This window comes from Erpetoichthys calabaricus, chromosome 5, assembly GCF_900747795.2.
Source record: "Erpetoichthys calabaricus chromosome 5, fErpCal1.3, whole genome shotgun sequence".
Taxonomy (NCBI): domain Eukaryota; kingdom Metazoa; phylum Chordata; class Cladistia; order Polypteriformes; family Polypteridae; genus Erpetoichthys; species Erpetoichthys calabaricus.
In genome coordinates, this window is record NC_041398.2 from 169,024,898 (window position 1) to 169,041,855 (window position 16,958).

The window sequence follows — 16,958 nt, forward strand, 5'->3', positions numbered from 1 at the left end:
TGCTGGAAATGGTAATGAAAGTGGCACAGAATAATACTGGCACAGAGCCACCATCTGTTCAGGAGATATATAAGTTGCTGCCTTAGAAAGGCAAACAGTATAATTAATAACCTCAGCCACCCTGCATATCAGCTTTTCTCACTCCTCCTGTAAGACCATTGGCACTCACAATAGTAAATTCAGGGGCAGCTTCTACCACAAGTCATAAGACTGCTGAACAGTCAATCATAAGAACAAATACTGAAACATGACAAATAATGTGTATGAATATATAGTGCTTGCAAATTCATAGTGTATATATTGTATATAATTGCAGGACAGTGTTTGAAACAAACAAATTTATTTAGACAAGTGTGAGGGATGAGTTTCCCAATAAACATTTGAATTATATTTAATGCCTATTCTGTGTTTTATTATTTTTAGCTAATATTATTTTGTTTATTTTACTTTATACTTTTTGTCTGTTGTTCAGAGAATTCAGTGTATCATGAAGCCTGTATAGCAATATGTAATATATCACAATTAAGAGTATTGTCTCATGCCAAGTGAGGCAATTTCTCTGACAAGACATGCAACTAAGAATTTGATTGTACCATGTACACGAGAATATAATATATTATTATTATCTGACTGGAAATGATTTGACTTAACTTGAATTATGAGTGTAAGATAGGTTCATGTAATGGAAGGATGCTGGAAAATAATTATCAGTAGCCCATAGTGACATAGGAGTGCAGCAGTGAGCATGATGGCCTCACAGCCACCGAGCCCTGGGTTTGAATACTGGCTTAGTCATCCATATGTTTACAATATCTTCATTGATTTTCACAAATACATGCATGGTAGGTTAATTGGCGAGTCAAAGTTGGACCAATAGGAGTGAATATCCTTACAATGGAGCTCTGTCTTGGGATGGATAGAAAATGGAAGAATGAACACAGCTGCTTAATTAATTAACAGTGGGAATGCGCAGGAGTAGTGGTATAGTCAAGTATGTTTAAACAAGGTGTGTAATTACACCTGTGAGAGTAGAGCAGTGTGTATACGTTACGATCGCCAAGTTAAAGCGCTCCACTTTTTTACCTGATTAACGATACTGAAGAGTACGGCTACCCGCGAAATACGTGCTGTAATACAGACAACTGGGCATGCGCTCTGGTTTGGGTAAACAGTCACTTGAAGCCCTTGGAGCCCACGAAAGACACGCACCGGCCGTGTAGGACTAGGCTGGGTGTAATGGGTGAATTATAAAGATAACACAGACAAAATAATGGTAAATCTGGAAAAACTGGTTCGGTCGCTAGTGCAACTTGCAGATGGAATATTGTATTTTAACACTTTCTTATAGGAGTCCACGCAAAAAGTATGCACGCTCACGGCATAATCCTGACACGAGCACAGTTTAAACGGGTCCGATGCACCGATTGAAAATATGAATGTGGGCGCAGTTTGAGGTACGGGGAGATGCCACGGTTTCAGTGAGATTATCTGATAGACAGCACACGAGAGGGGTCAAGCAGATGCATGCAATCGCAGCCCCCACCCCATCTCACCATTGACCCCCTCCACTGCAGAGGAGAAGCGTGCGGGGCGGCGGGAGTATTTCGTCACACCCGTAAATCAGTAGGGAATCCACTCGTTAGGAAAGCGTGTTGCTACAACTAAAGCTGAGCTTGGCGTGCGTGGCATCGGAGTGCAACCCACGTCAGTGTATAAATAGGCAGGGCGCCCAGCGGCACAGATATTCGCTCCTTCGCTTTCGCCGACGGCAGGACACTATTATCTCTCTTGATTGTCGCTTTCCGAGGGGGGGAGGCGACAATGGCTGACTCGCTAAGGAGACTGGTGAACACTTCCACATACAGCATCCTGCAGGATAAACTCGAGAGCTGGTACAAGGACTATCATGTGAGTAAAAGATTTCCCGAGTTCGCGCGACGCCCGCTTTGTCACAGCACTTTGTGGATCACTTTCCTTGCACCTTGCATGAAAAATGAAAGGTAAATCAGCAATAAGAATTGCGAGTTTGGTGAAGGCAGATTGTTGCAAGAAAACAAGCGTCCTCATAAAAGAATCTTTATTATATTTTTGGGGGTTTATAAAAATAAAAAAGCGTATTGTTTGTGACTTACCACCATGGGGGTGGTGGGGTGGTTTTGGTTACAATTAATGGGCAAAAATAAACGTACGGTACACAAATAACAACGAAACTCACTTCAAGTGCATTGATTCTCCGGAAAAGTTTGGTTACTACGGACGCTCGTTGTCATGGAGACTGATAAGCTTTTCTCTTTGAAACTGTCGAGCAGTGGCTGCAGCTCAATAGCGACAGGAGGAAGGGGCGGGACCACGCCGAACTGTGCAGCCTGACCTTCACTCGTGCTTTTGACCTCGCTCGCTAACAGTGATGCTATAGTAGGATACTAACCGAAGTCGCGCACATTATTTACATTTCTTACAACAATGTTGTAATTTCTAAGCGACGTTTGTTTTATTGTTTCACTTCTCATAACAGTAGTAATAAAAAATATCGGCTACCCCGTTCGGAGTTGGTGTCTGTGCCCGTCACCATTCACATATACTGAGACGGTCAAGTATAGTAAATGGATGCACTGAAAACATTTAAAAAGTACATCTTGATATGTAATGTACTTTTAAAGTATCACAGTCAGAGGTTTAAACCTTCTAATAAAGCTAAACTGCCTTGTCACTGAGTAGTATGATTTTATATGCAAATAATTCATTTGAATAACCTCTTAAAAACGAAACAGTCATTTGTCTATATGTATTAACATTTTAAGCAAGCGTCAGTGATCAGTGCAATGGTTGTTGCCGATGCTTCATAGGCTTAAATCACAGTTTGGATTCTGTCCGTGTGCAGTTTGCATGTTCTCTTCTGTGTCTAAAAAGGTTTTGATTTGCCTTTCTTTCAAAAGATGTGCAGTTTCAGTTGAGTGACAAGTTTAAATTGGACTAGTGAGTGACTGTGGATATGCGTCCAGTGCATTGGTCCCTCTCCAAGGTTACTTTGTACATAATGATGACTGGATAGGCTTCATCAGCCCAAAACTAAATTCAATAATCTAATTTAGGCAATGCATAGACAATCTTCATTTCACACAGAAACTGTGTCCCAAGGTGAGTAATGTCTACAGAGCAATGTCACCAGTAACTAAGCAACAGAAAAATTTTAAAAATTGTGAAACTAGGCATTTGTGGTTAGAACTTGATTTGACTCTATTAGGACACACAGTAGCAGCACACTACTGTCCACTCCAGGGTGTAGATTGTGGTTTAGTCAGTATGTGAAGCTAGTTTGCACAATTTCTCTGTGTCTAAAAGATATCCAGTTTAGCTTGATTGTCAACTACAGGAGTGTACCCTGTGATAGATTGGCATCTTATTCAAGGGAGGTCATTGCCCTGTGCTTGATATGCTTAGATGGCTGGATAGATAAGCATGTGTGTGACACAGCACACTGGTGACCAGTGTAGGGTTGATTCCTGCTCTGTACTTAGCGCTGTCAGGATTCTATTTTGGAATAAACAGATATGGAAAATTAATCAATGTGTGAATAAAGAGTATTCGCTTACTAGTGGTATTATTGCTTTTGTTTGCATTTCTGTATTAGGAAAAAAAATAAGAAAAGGTACATTCCTTGCTAAGAAAACTAGAAATGTTAACTTTTGACTGGACTTTTTTTCTTAGCATATTCCCACAACACAAATTAAAAAAGAAAATTCACTGAATTTTCCCATATTACAAATGCATGCTGATACATTTCTTCTTGTATCTCTAAAGTATACTTTGTATTTTTGTGCAATATTATATATAAAATGCCTAGAAAACGTTGAGTTCCTTAACCAGGTGATTTTGTTTTCTTGCCAAAGAAGTCCTTGTCATAAAGCCATTTAAAAGCAAAGATTTCACTGAATTCTGTGAGAAAATGTTTAATTCAACTTTAACCTGAAATTAGTACAAACTGTTGCTTTTATAATTTGTTTTAATTTTCTAAAATTTCTGCAGTGTGCCTGAGCCAATTACAATTGCAGTAGCTGGCAGGAAACAACCAGACTATCTGGGGACGCACTCCAATGTGTACGCACACTCACTCACACTTGCACTACATTCACCTCTGAAATGCAAAGGAAAAACAGCACTAGTTATGTAACACAGTTTTTATTTGGAATTTGTAGTTTAGAGGACTAGTGAAAACCAAGTTTTTTGTTTTTTCTTTGTAAATATACTTGTCTGAATCAGATGCATTGTACAATGGCTGTGCAAAAGAAATGACTTCACATTATTTTTGTGTTGGTTGTGGCTTGATTTGTAGTTGACTTTGTGAAATAACTTGCCTTAAAACTTAATGTGTATATATCCCTTGTAAACAGCACTTCCATTGTAGGCATCAGATCCATGAGGCCCTGGACTTGAAAGGCAAATAGGATATAATATATATATTTATATAATATATATATATATATATAATATATATATATATATATATATATATATATATATATATATATATATATATATTAATATATATATATATAATATATATATATATATATATATAATATATATAATATATATATATAATATATATATATAATATATATACTCGGTTGAGGGTATGACCGGAGTCAAGAAGAAATGTTGGGGTGCCAGCTGGGCCATCCCGCTTTCTTTCAGGCTCTGGTGCAGCTTTAGGGTCGGAGCTCCATAGCGATTGGGATGCCTCCTTCTTGGTGTGTCTTGCTTTTATAACTCCTGGATCAGAAGGGGTGTGTTCAGCTTCCTCTCAGTAGGCGTCTTCTCTGAGCTGTGGATGACGAGAGACAAGAAAGTCAGTGGTCACGCCCCCTGGTGTTCCAGAGTGGTAGTGCTCAGATGAGCATGGAAGGTGACACTCATATGTGACAACATGTATGTGTTTTTATGTATGGGCATATATGAAGTATAGTAAAAATTCAAATTCATTTTTACACTGCATAGCAAACATGGAACCTGTAACAATACAACTGACTGGAATATTGGCAGTAAAGTCTAAAATTGTTAACCAAATTTGACTTTACTAAGCCTGTCGCAAATAATTTTCAGAGTTTCATTTGGTAAAATATGTTCAGTGTGTGGCATTTTGCTGCTGACAAGATGTATATACAGAAACCAATGTGAGGAACATTTTGGTATTCAGTAGGGTCAGAGAAATGAAATATCATGAGCAGCAAATGAACGTTAAGATTTTTTCAACCTTGGTAAAACCTTTAATCAAGATATTCAGCATGCTTCATGAGCCATTTGGTAAAATACAGAAAGTGTGTGTGTCACAAGCACTTTAAGGGACAGCCAGTTCTTCAAAAATGCCTCATTTTAAAGATTTTATGTCATTTGTATACTTGTGACCATAAAATTCATTTAATGCAGTATACCTCTTGAAACGTGGAAGGTTTTTGGTGAAGATTTTCTACAGAATCACTGTATTTAGCTGCTGCTCATAATTCTTAATGATCACTATGACTAAGAGTGTGCTTCTAATGGGTTACATGTAATGCATCCTATTTGTTAAATGCCTAAAAACCCTTACTGCCTTCTTCTAAATCACAGAATGTGTTCTGCCTATAAGAGATACAAAATCTGTTTTTTGATAAACAAGTCTATATGTCTGCTAACATCCATCACCTTCAACTATTCTGACCATCACAGGTGTTGACTTTGCTGTGCAACGTAAAAATTAGCTTGATTGTTAAAGTTACTTACTGTACATGTATATTTGTATTTATGGAGTATGGTGGGCAGCACTGCAGTCTCGTAGATCCAGTGTCCAAGGTTTGAAACCTTCACCTGCATGTTGTCATGGTAGACGTTGCATGTTCTCCTCACCCTTTTCCTCCCACATTCCCAAAGAAGTGTGGGTTAAGTTTATTGGAAATTCCAAATCCAATTTTGTGTGAGTGTGATCATTTGTTTAATTTGTAAATTCATACCATAGAAATAAACACTATTTGCATTGCACTGATGTATATGGTTATTTCTTTGCAGCTTATTTCATGTGACCAGAACCTGAACCGGTGCTGTGAACTCTTGGAGCTGACATCCAAAGTTCAAGGGCAGCTTTTTACAATATTAAATTTAACTGCTAGAGAAGGTAAGGGTTTTTGTTATTTTAAACCATTGTTGTATTGGAGCATACCAAGTTTACAGGCTCTGATTTAACAGCTCTGTGCAGTAAGATGCAGTGCCCGCTTTAGCAGAATGTGTATTGTTCAGTAGTTTAAGGTAAATCACTCACTAGCACAAATGCCATTTTAAGTAAACCAGACTTTACTTGTCATCTCCTTATCATGGTGGAAGTTATTAAAAAATCTGGAGACAGTGAGCCATAAATATTGGGATTAACATTAAGAAATATTGTATTTTTTTTTAGGAAAGTGCTATTAATTTTTTCCTTGAACCTTGAGAAATCAAATACATTACTTGCTCATTTTTAAGTATTGACTCTAAACTGGCTTGGTATGAGTAATTGTGCCTTGCCTTGTGCCTGATGCTTACATGAGAGAGCCTGGCTCCCTAAAACCTGGAATAGATATAAGCAAGCATGCAAAGATCAATAAAATGGAGAGATTGTTCAGTATGCATAAGAAACCAATTAATATCATGTCTGAGCAAATTTAGTGGCACAAACCACCAAATGGATGCTCTTGATTTGAATCTGTTCTGGAATCAGGCCTGGGTATGGTGTTCACCAGCACATGCCTCACACCCACAGTCCAATGTAAAGTTGTGACTCAGTTCATATAAGCTTCTGGGTGCCACAATGTATGCACACCACTCACACAATGGAAAGTGGGGTCAGGTGTAATGGCAGTTGACTGAAAGGCTTAGGGGGACACATCCTGAAGTACTAGACCTTAGTAGTGGAAAATGATGAAAGAGGAGTCCATCCTCACTAGAAACACCCTTGTGTGAACAGGAGAGAGACCTGAGCTCAATTTCCCAGTATACTCTGTGTCAAATATCAGTTTATCTGTTACTGTCTGTAACAATATAACTTTATACAATGAGTGATATATAGACAATTATTTCTAAAATAATACAGAAGATACTGATTGAAACCCTAATGTCTATAAAAAGAAAGGATTTCCATCTTTCCAGTGGTACATAATATGCCTTTATTTCTTTTTCAAATCACAATACAAGCATATTATGAATTTGCACATGAACTGTAAACAAGCATAACTAATATATATATATATATATATATATATATATAAATATATAATATTGGTTGGTTGGTAAATTTTCCATTTGTTGCTATTTATTAATATAATGATAACTTACATGCTCTGAATGGCACTCACAGGGGTCTTTAGGCAAACGAAGAATGAATCAGAAGTTACCTAGTGCAGCAGTTGACAATAGGGTGGACGTACGACTGAAGAAGTGGTGTCCTGGACAGAAAAAACCCCACAGAATCTCATTTGTTCAGTGAAGTGTGAAATGTTAAAGAGAGAATTCAATGAAGCTCTATGGTTAACAAGCGCTATAAAGCATGCATGCCAGTGCCAGATGCAGTGGCTGTGAGAGTTGGTCTTGCTTCACCAGAAGCAAAAAGGCAGGGAGAGAGAAGCAGAGGCATTAAGAGGTTTCCTCAGATCCAAAACACTGGGGACAGAAGGAGGATCCCCATTCCCTTCAAATCATTTACATTTACATGAGTGCTTTTTTGCCAAAACCACACCCCCCCCCCCCCCCACTCCACCACTCTATCACTCTATGAAATTCTTTACAAAAACATTCACGTCTGCAGGCTTTAAATGGCGACCCTCAATAATGAAGCCTCCAAAGCATAGTACCAGCAGTTATTTTCCTCCACTTCAGGCACTAGAGAAAACAACTCCAAAAGTAAAAACATTCAATTTATTTATTTATTTAAAATTAATTTTATTGTAATCTTTTCATACATATAGATCAATTTTTACAAAAAATAGGATTGAAAGCAAATCAAACCCCACCCCTGAGAAGGAGAGCATGGCCAAACGAGTAATACTTAAGGCTTGTAAACATGTCTAAATTATTGAGTTTAATAGGGCAAAAAAAGATAAACGGAGAAGGAAAAGAAAATTCTTGTTATTCTAAAATATTATTGATTAAATCCTGCCAGGTTTTGAAAAAATTCTGTACAGATCCCCGAACTGAGAATTTGATTTTTTCCAATTTCAAATAATATAAAACATCGGTTTCCCACTGACTTATTAGAGGAGAGTTAGGATGCTTCCAATTTAACAAAATCCGTCTGTGTGCCAAAAGTGCAGTGAATGCAATCACAGTTTGCTTGTCCTTATCTATTTCAAATCCATCTGGAAGAACACCAAACACAGCTATTAGTGGGTTAGGAGGGATTGTGACACTAAGGCTGTCTGAAAGGCACTTAAAAATTTTGGTCCAAAATGATGTTAATTTGGTGCAGGCCCAAAACGTGACCCAGTGAGGCAGGAGCTTGATTGCAGCGTTCGCAGGTTGGATCTTGCCCTGGAAACATTTTGGACAGTTTTAAGCGAGACAGATGAGCTCGATATATAATTTTGAGTTGAATAATTCTATGCTTTGCGCATAAGGAGCTCAAAACAAAACAAAACACAAAAACATTCACGTCTGCAGGCTTTAAATGGCGACCCTCAATAGTGAAGCCTCCAAAGCATAGTACCAGCAGTTACTTTCCTCCACTTCAGGCACTAGAGAAAACAACTCCAAAAGTAAAAACATTCAATTTATTATAAGCCTTCTAAATGTACAGCCTGTAAATGCCATTGCTGTTTGTAACGTGTTAAACTTGATGTGTTAGAACTTTGTCTGCCTAATGTTATGGAATAAAAAGAGTGCACAAACTTGAACATACAAATGTTGAAAAACACAAAAAGAAATACTTGAATGAATGACATAGACAAGTGAAAATCATAAACATCTAATAATGATAATAATACATACTCAGATTTTACATTATTCTTACTGATTACTCATTTCAATTCAAAAGAATACACTTCTTTGTAAAATTGTGTTTTGCAATGACCATCAATAAAAGCCAAGTCACTAGGAAAAGTAGGAATGATTTACTCATGTGCAATTGTATATAGCATGTTCATGAGTAAGCAGCTTCAGTGACCTAATAATATTATTATTACTTATTATTTGACTGATGCATTTATCCAAGATAACTTACAGAATTTGCTAATATTGTGAAGTGGCAGCACCTCGGAGAAGCAACAGCTCAGCCATGAGTAGTAGCCCACACAGACTTACAGAGTGGGGTCACGGAGTGCTGAAGCACATACTGGGTAAAAATCCCCTATACTCTTGTTGCATCACTCACAACAGAGTTGCAAAATGTGTCTGGAAGTATCATTAGAACTGGGAGCTTCATGAATTGGGTTTCCATAGCTGAGCAGCTGCACCCAAGCCTAAGACAACTGTGTGAAATGCCAAGTATAGCTGGCGATGTGTAAAGTACACCGTCATTGGACTCTTGAACAGTAGACATGTTCCCTGGAGTGAAGAATCTCACTTTACTATCTGATGGGCGAATCAGGGTTTGGCGGATGCCAGAAGAATGCTACCTTCTGGACTGCACAGTACCTACTTTAAAGTTCGATGGAGTAGGAAAACAGGTCTGTGGCTGTTTTCAGGGTTTGGGCCATGCCCCTTAGTTCCAATGGTGGGTACTGTTAATGCTACAGCATACAATGCCATTTTAAACAATTGTGCACTTCTATCTTTGTGGCAACAGATTAGGGAAGGCCCTTTTTGTTCCATCATGAATGTGCCCCTTTGACCGAAGCCAGGTTTAAAAAGACTTAGTTGTGACAAGTTCAGTGTGGAGGAAATCAAATGGCTTTTATAGACCTCTGACCTCAACCTTTTTAAACTCCTCTGGGATGAATTGGAATGCTAATTGTGAACCAGGACTTCTTGTCCAACACTTGTTCAGCGATATAGTACACTATGATCAATTGCTCAGCTGAATTTTGACTAGTCAGACTAGTTGTGTAAGGTGTGCTTAATTATAAGTTAAACCTGAATGCACAATTAAACTATTAATAACTAAAAATAAATAAAAAAAATTACCAATACTTTTAGCTGAAGCACATCATGGAGCAAGGTTCACAATTGTATATAGACAGAACTTTATTTGTCCATAGGGGAAATTTAGCTTTTTACAGAACTACTTTAAATACATAAGTAAGTAAGTAAATAAATAAATACACACACACACTTTGGTCTGAGCACACAGTGGAATGAATGTAAAGCAAGAAAACCGAAAAGAAAGAAAATTTCTAACTTGTCTGTCACAGTCCCAGTGAGGCATTATGCAGGCATATTGCTGTTAGTACAGTATAAAGGATCCCCAGTAGCGTTTCTTGACACACTTCTGCTGAATAATTTGCTGGCTACAAATACTCAGTATTTGTGTGTCAGAGAGAGGATGTGCACCATTGCTTATAATGGCACTCAGTTTTGTTTTCATTCTCTCCTTTGCTATTACCTCCAGGGGGTCCACAATGTGTCCCGTAACTTGACCTGCCCTTTTAATCAGATTGTTGATTTGGTGGGTCTCTCTTGAAGTGATTTCATTTGATATTCAAGTTGATTCAGGACTAAATAAAAATACTAGCTCTGCCACCCATCTAAGACGTTGAAGTCTAAGTAATAAATGTAGACCTCAGAATTAACATTTGCAGTACACCATGCAATACAGATGTCTCTATGTTATATGTCATTTGCTATGGGATTTGCATTAATTATTTCTGATGTGGCATATATTGGAATGACAGATGCAATGCTTTTTATTACTAAAAATATGTGTGATGTACCATCTTTTGGAATGACAGACATTGCAATTGGACACACAAACAACGAACAGACACTTACCCTTTTTTTTTGATGGATGATTAAAGTTTTTACAGTATGATATGATTATCTGTTGTCACAGATGTTGATTTTATTTTTATACTAGCCAAAGGATGCTCCATCCAGCCTGGAATAATGACTAAGCCCAATGCTGTCAGGAAAGTCTCTGGTCCAAATCTTCCTAGGTTGAATTCTGCAGTTTTAGAAATAGAAGGCTAGATTATTTACATGCTTTTTGTTCAAATGAGCAATCAGATTTGTGCAATTATGCGATTATAGTTTGGAGTAATACCATGTCTCCATGTAACTCAAAGACTTCTACTTATCTGTGGGTGGGATGTTCCTGCTTCTACAACATTAGCAGGCCACAAAAACTTCAGGTGACTTTTAAATGCTGTCATCATGTAAATGTATATTACTTTACTTTTTTTATACCAACAAATATTTTTTCTACTTTAACCATTTTTCTGACATATACTGCATTGAATAGAGTATGCAATAAGACAAACAAAAAAAACCCACTTAATAATATCGAAAACTGATGTGGCTGATTCTTTCCCTGAGCAATGAATAACCATTGTATTTAAATTAGGCTGCAACTTAAAGCTTAATCTTATTTGACACCAACTACAAATTAATAAAAGCAGCATTATACGCCATAAAACTGTTTTTCACTCCAGAATGAAAGATCTCGACTAATGTTCCTATTTAATTGTCATGAAGTTGCCTGGGTTCAAAAGCACAGCTGCCAAAAACACTTCCAAAATTGCCCACTAGAGGAGGAAAACACCATCAGAATATCACGTCTAGAAACCCAAAGGGTCAAGACAAAGCTTGATAAAAATAAAAGGTTTATCTTATAACAATGGTTGTGCAAGCACAAAACTCCAAAGAGCACAAAGAATATACCTGAAAAGGCAAGGTGATACACAGTAAACAAAGTCCCAATACAGAATTCCAAATCGTGGTCAAAACAGAGCAGAGGTTCAAAAATATCAAATGACACAGTCCCAATACAAAATCTAAAAATCATAGTCAAGACAAAGCAGAGGTTCAAAAAATCAGAAAGCACAGCTCCAAAGCAGAACCCGAAAGGCAAAGTCAAACACAAAGAACAAGGACGAAAATCTGGAAAACACAAAGCAAAGCAATTGCACATTAACTCACTAAAACACTCTCCATTCCAGCGCATTCAATGAACCATGAGGAATCATGGGGAAGCTCTCCCATAAATAGGGAGGAGGGCCATTCCTGGGGGTGATGGGCAGGTGGCCCCGCCTCTTGTGGGAACACCTACAAAGCACAAGGGACATAAATAAGGCCATTCCCTTTTTCTAACATACACACTGAAAAATATACATAATAAATACAATAAACATTAATACATTTAAATGATACAAAATTAAACAAGACAGACATGAAACCCAACTGTGAATAGTGCTGGCTAAAACATAACATTAATGTTTAACTTATGTAATAAAACTATAGTTTAAGCTACGAAAAATTGATAATTTCAGGCATTTAGTTTTCTAAAGTACTAAAATGCCACCAATATACACTATGCACAACATTTTTGCATTGTGAGACACATCATAGCAAATTATACACTAGATATTGTGATTTGAGAGTAACTTAAAGCAATTTTACTGAAAGTATGCAGACAAAGTGTTTTTTTTTTTTTTTTTTTTATATTCTGCATATATATGCTGTGCTCATATGCTATGGGACACATCAGAACTGCAAGCTTCCCAGTAGAAAATTTCATGTCAGCAGTCTTCGAAGTGATTCCTCCCAGTATGATAATTCTTAGAAAGCAATGCTACCCGAATTAGCAGAGCTGACCTAATGTTCACCTTTTCAAATTGTATTTGGAGCAGTAAAGTACATGCTCAGTGCTTTTAGTTTTTACTTTTATTTTCACAAATATTTATAACTTTTGTTGGTTTCTGAGAAGACCAAGTAGCAAACAACTGCAACTTCATTTTCCTCTTGAAATGAGGAAAATAAATTAATGTGAATTCAACAAAGTAGGAAGATGAAACGTCACAAGTGGTATCTCCAAAAATTCTCATCTCACATGAACACAACAATGAAACTCATTATCCAGTTTTTACCATTGGCACATGTGCACTGGAACGGAGAGGGGTGTTTGCTGCTGCACACAAAGCTCTGTCATGGCCAAGCAGCCAGACTGGCTGAACAGAAGTCTCTATTTAACTAAGATAAAGAACTTGTTGCTTGTAATCACAATGTCCTAGTTATGTTCCAGTGTTGCCATCTCATGAAGAATAGACACTGGGAGGGGCAGTGGCACCCTGAGTGATATAAATAATGCCGGAATTTGATTCACTCAGGGAGTGGAAAAAAGTAACTGGCAGCAAGAACACTGAAGCTGAGAGAGTGGTGATTGTTGTGAAGCAAAAAGTTCCTGTAGAGAGGTCTCCATTTAGTTGAACAGTAGGACTCAAAGTTTGTAATCCCAAGGTGCTAGGTTCCTGTCCAAGCCATGCCTTTTTGGGAGGGGACACACTGAGTGATTCCTCAGCAGAGACACCTGCACTGCCTTTCATTGTGGTGATAACAGTGAGAAATGCCTGGAAGTCCACAGAATACTGATGATATGCTTATTGCAAGGATAAACCAGATTAAATGCGCTAGTTTATTTAATTAATTAATAAAAAAAAAACTGCCAACAGATATAGTAAAATAAAATTTGTGAAATAAAATTTGCCACTGCTTCCACAATTTGAGTAACCATTAGAAGACTCTGCAGTACTTAAAGAAACATGACAGTGGTGTAGTATTTTTCAAATTCAGCTCTAATAACGTTAAAATGTGTGTGTGTGTCTGTGTGTGTGCGTGTGTGTGTGTGTGTGTGCATATATATGAATGTGTGTGCGTGTGCGTGTGTGTGTGTGTGTGTATGTATAATATATGTACATCATTGGACCCTTTATTAGGTGCATCTTGCTAGTACCGTGTTGGAGTCCCTTTTACCTTCAGAATTGTTGTAATTCTTTGTGGCATAGATTCAATGAGGTGCTGGAAATATTCCTCAGGGATTTTGGTCCAGCCTACCTGAGTATTGTTGCTGACCATGTCCATCCCTTTATGACACTTTTCAGGTGAGTTTATATATAAGTGCTTCTAGGTGTAGCATAAAAAAAGTTGGTTGCCTGAACTCCAGAAGCTAGATCCAGGAGGAAGGAGGACAAAGCTTGCTGGGAGGAGCGGAGGAGGCAGACGCAAAAAGGAAGAAGACAGAGAATTACATAGAGAAGCTGAAGAGTATTGCTGTGTGCTGCTGTGTAACCTTGACTGTGCTGTGGGAAACACTTCATGGGGAATCCTCTTGTTCATGTTATACTTGTCTGAGCCTTTGTGTTGTGTGTTTGGGGAAGTGGAGTGCCCCCTGGTGAACACTAACACTAAATATAACACTATATATATGATGGGACTGAAACAAGAGAATAGAAGTTGAGTTTTTATAGCTGGTGTAAAGGAATAGGCAGGTCCAGGAGGGAAGAGGCAGAAGTGAGGTCAGCAAGAGAGTGTGGTCTGGGAAGGAATCAGGAAGCTGGTTAGGGCTAAGTTTGTCTTGCCTTCTAGAAGGAGAGAAGGTGTTAGTGTGCAATGTCAACCCCTGACTCACTGTTTTACGTCCAGTTATGCCCATCAACTGCCTCCCAAGTGCATGTGTGTGACAATAAATACAGTATATATAAGATTTTGGCCATAAAGCCTGTTTTTAGTTACTTCTGTCACTCTGCTGTCTTGGTTTTCTTGCTTTCTTTCTTTTTTCTATTTTTTGTTGTTCTTTGGTAGTAATGATACAGAAGAGAATTGTGACCCTTAAAAATAAAAACGATCCCAATATAATAAAATCATTCATTACAATATACATTTATTTCATAAAAAATAAAAGTAAAAAATCTAAAACATTGCCCATCCATTCTACCTCCCAACCAGCTTATCCATTTTAGGTTGCAGAGAGCCCTCCACCCTGGATGGGGTACCAGTCCATCTCAGAGTACATTCGTACACACATTCATATAGGGGAAATTTAAAGTGGTCAATGAATGTATCTGGTCAATTTTTAAAGGGAGAAAACACACATAGACACTGCAGGAACCTTCAAACACCACATAAACAATGATCGGGCTACACCCAGGACCCTGAAGCTATGAGGCAGGAATGCTAACCACAACATATCGCATAAGAGAAAATGGTTTAATTTATTGTCCTTCCAATTAAACAGAGTTTAGTTCTTGTTTATGTAATGGCTAAAATGTGTATATGGCAATCCTTTTGAGTGGAGTGTTTTTAGGAAAATATTAAATGTCAGACTGTATTTAGTATATTCAAGAAGGTTGTTTTTTTATTGTATGTATTTAAATCCAGACAATTTCAGCTTTTATTAAGAACACCAGATTTTATGGTAAATTTTTTACATTTTGTACCAATCCAATGTTTGCTCATAAATTCATTTACTCAAATGAATAATACCTGTGACCCTGTGTTAGGATATAGCGGGTTGGAAAATGACTGACTGACAAATGAATAATAAATAGATTGTGCTTCAATTTAGTTTTTTAAAAAAGAAACATAGTAAAAGGATGACAGGGTAACTCGGTGGTTAGTAGTGCTGCTTAGCAGATCAGTAGAGTCCTGGCCTTGAAATCCTGGCCCAGATACTGCCTACTTACAGTTTGTGTGAATTTTTGTGCAGATAGCTCCATTTCCCTCCCACATCTGGAGGGGTGAACAGGTGTGAGTGTTGGCATGTGCATGAGTATGCCCTGCAGTGGACTCGCACCTTCTTCAGCCTTGTTTTCTGTCATGTGCATAATGATATTAGGAGAGGCTCTAGCACACTGATGCTGTATACTGCTGCAGTAAGTAGATTTGAAAATAAATTGATAGGACGGACACTTGTAGTCTCCTCACTGACTTTTTCAGGGGCTTCTCCAAGGACATTGGTAGAAACTGAACAACAGATGTGGAAAATGAGAGCAGTTTAGAAACAAAATTGGCAAGCTTATACTGTTGAGCCTGAGTTTAGGTGCTGGCTGTGTTAGCTCACTTTCACATTACCGGTTGCAGGTTATTGTTTAAATATAAACATAAAAATTCTGATTAGCTTATTTATTGCATAAAATAAAAAATAATGAAAATCTGGTTGAAGTTCTTTAAAGATCAAGTAGATAATGATTAGGCTTCATTTAGATGTTTACTGTAGCTGTCCTTTTTCTAGTATTTATGTATTTTTTTTTTATTTGCAGGGGGCCATTATGCTGGTGTAGATACCCTCAAATCACGTTTCTTACCATGGCTGGGATCTTGCTTTTCCATAGCATCTTCAGGAGTGACAAGTGACACAAGTTTCAGTCTTATTCAGGTAATATAGCTCATGTTAATCTGTCCACCTCATTATTATTTGGTGCTTTTGATGGAGCTCACCATTCAAAACATATTTTATTGTGAAAGGGCAAGTTACCATGAGAGTTGCATTTTTGTGTATTTATGTCGCAATGAAGGTAAGTGAATTATTGAGGATTACATAGTCTGCTTTGGAAGGATCTGTGGTCACTGTGCTCGGTTTCTTAGTTTTTCTTCTCAAGTTAAAAGAAATGTGGTGGAACCCTTGTACATTCAGTACTTAAGGCATAACACAGAAAAAGAAACTTAATAATCTTCAGTACTTCTTCCATAATTTTAAGCAGATATTTCTAGCAGTCAGCTAGTCAGTTTCGTGTAAATGTCTTATTTTCCAGACATACACTTGCAAGTGACAGTTACCTTCTCATGTCTATTTGTCAGGCAAAGAAAGAACATTAAATCAATTAAATCAGATAGCATTCTTACAAAAAAATAAAAGTAAACTGCTCAAACTGCTTGAAAACACATCAGATCTCAATGGGAAAAAAATCATGCTGGATATATATACTGATATCGACTGGGTAATGTGTTAGGAATGAAAGGATGCCACATTGTTTGATGGAAATGAAAATTATCAACCTACAGAGAGCTGAATTCAAAGACACTCCAAAAAT

General features: G+C 37.5%; 1 protein-coding gene across 2 annotated transcripts in view; it reads left to right on the top strand.

The window, feature by feature from the left end:
- The first annotated feature begins 1,736 nt into the window (after positions 1-1,736).
- spata18 (spermatogenesis associated 18) overlaps positions 1,737-16,958 on the top strand; it is a 36,088-nt gene continuing 20,866 nt past the window's right edge. For both annotated transcript variants that reach the window (XM_028802213.2, XM_028802214.2), the window contains exons 1-3: positions 1,737-1,908; positions 6,043-6,148; positions 16,188-16,303. In XM_028802213.2, the coding sequence (XP_028658046.1) occupies positions 1,822-1,908; positions 6,043-6,148; positions 16,188-16,303 (309 nt within the window). In that variant the 5' untranslated portion in view covers positions 1,737-1,821. The remainder of the gene's footprint in view (positions 1,909-6,042; positions 6,149-16,187; positions 16,304-16,958) is intronic.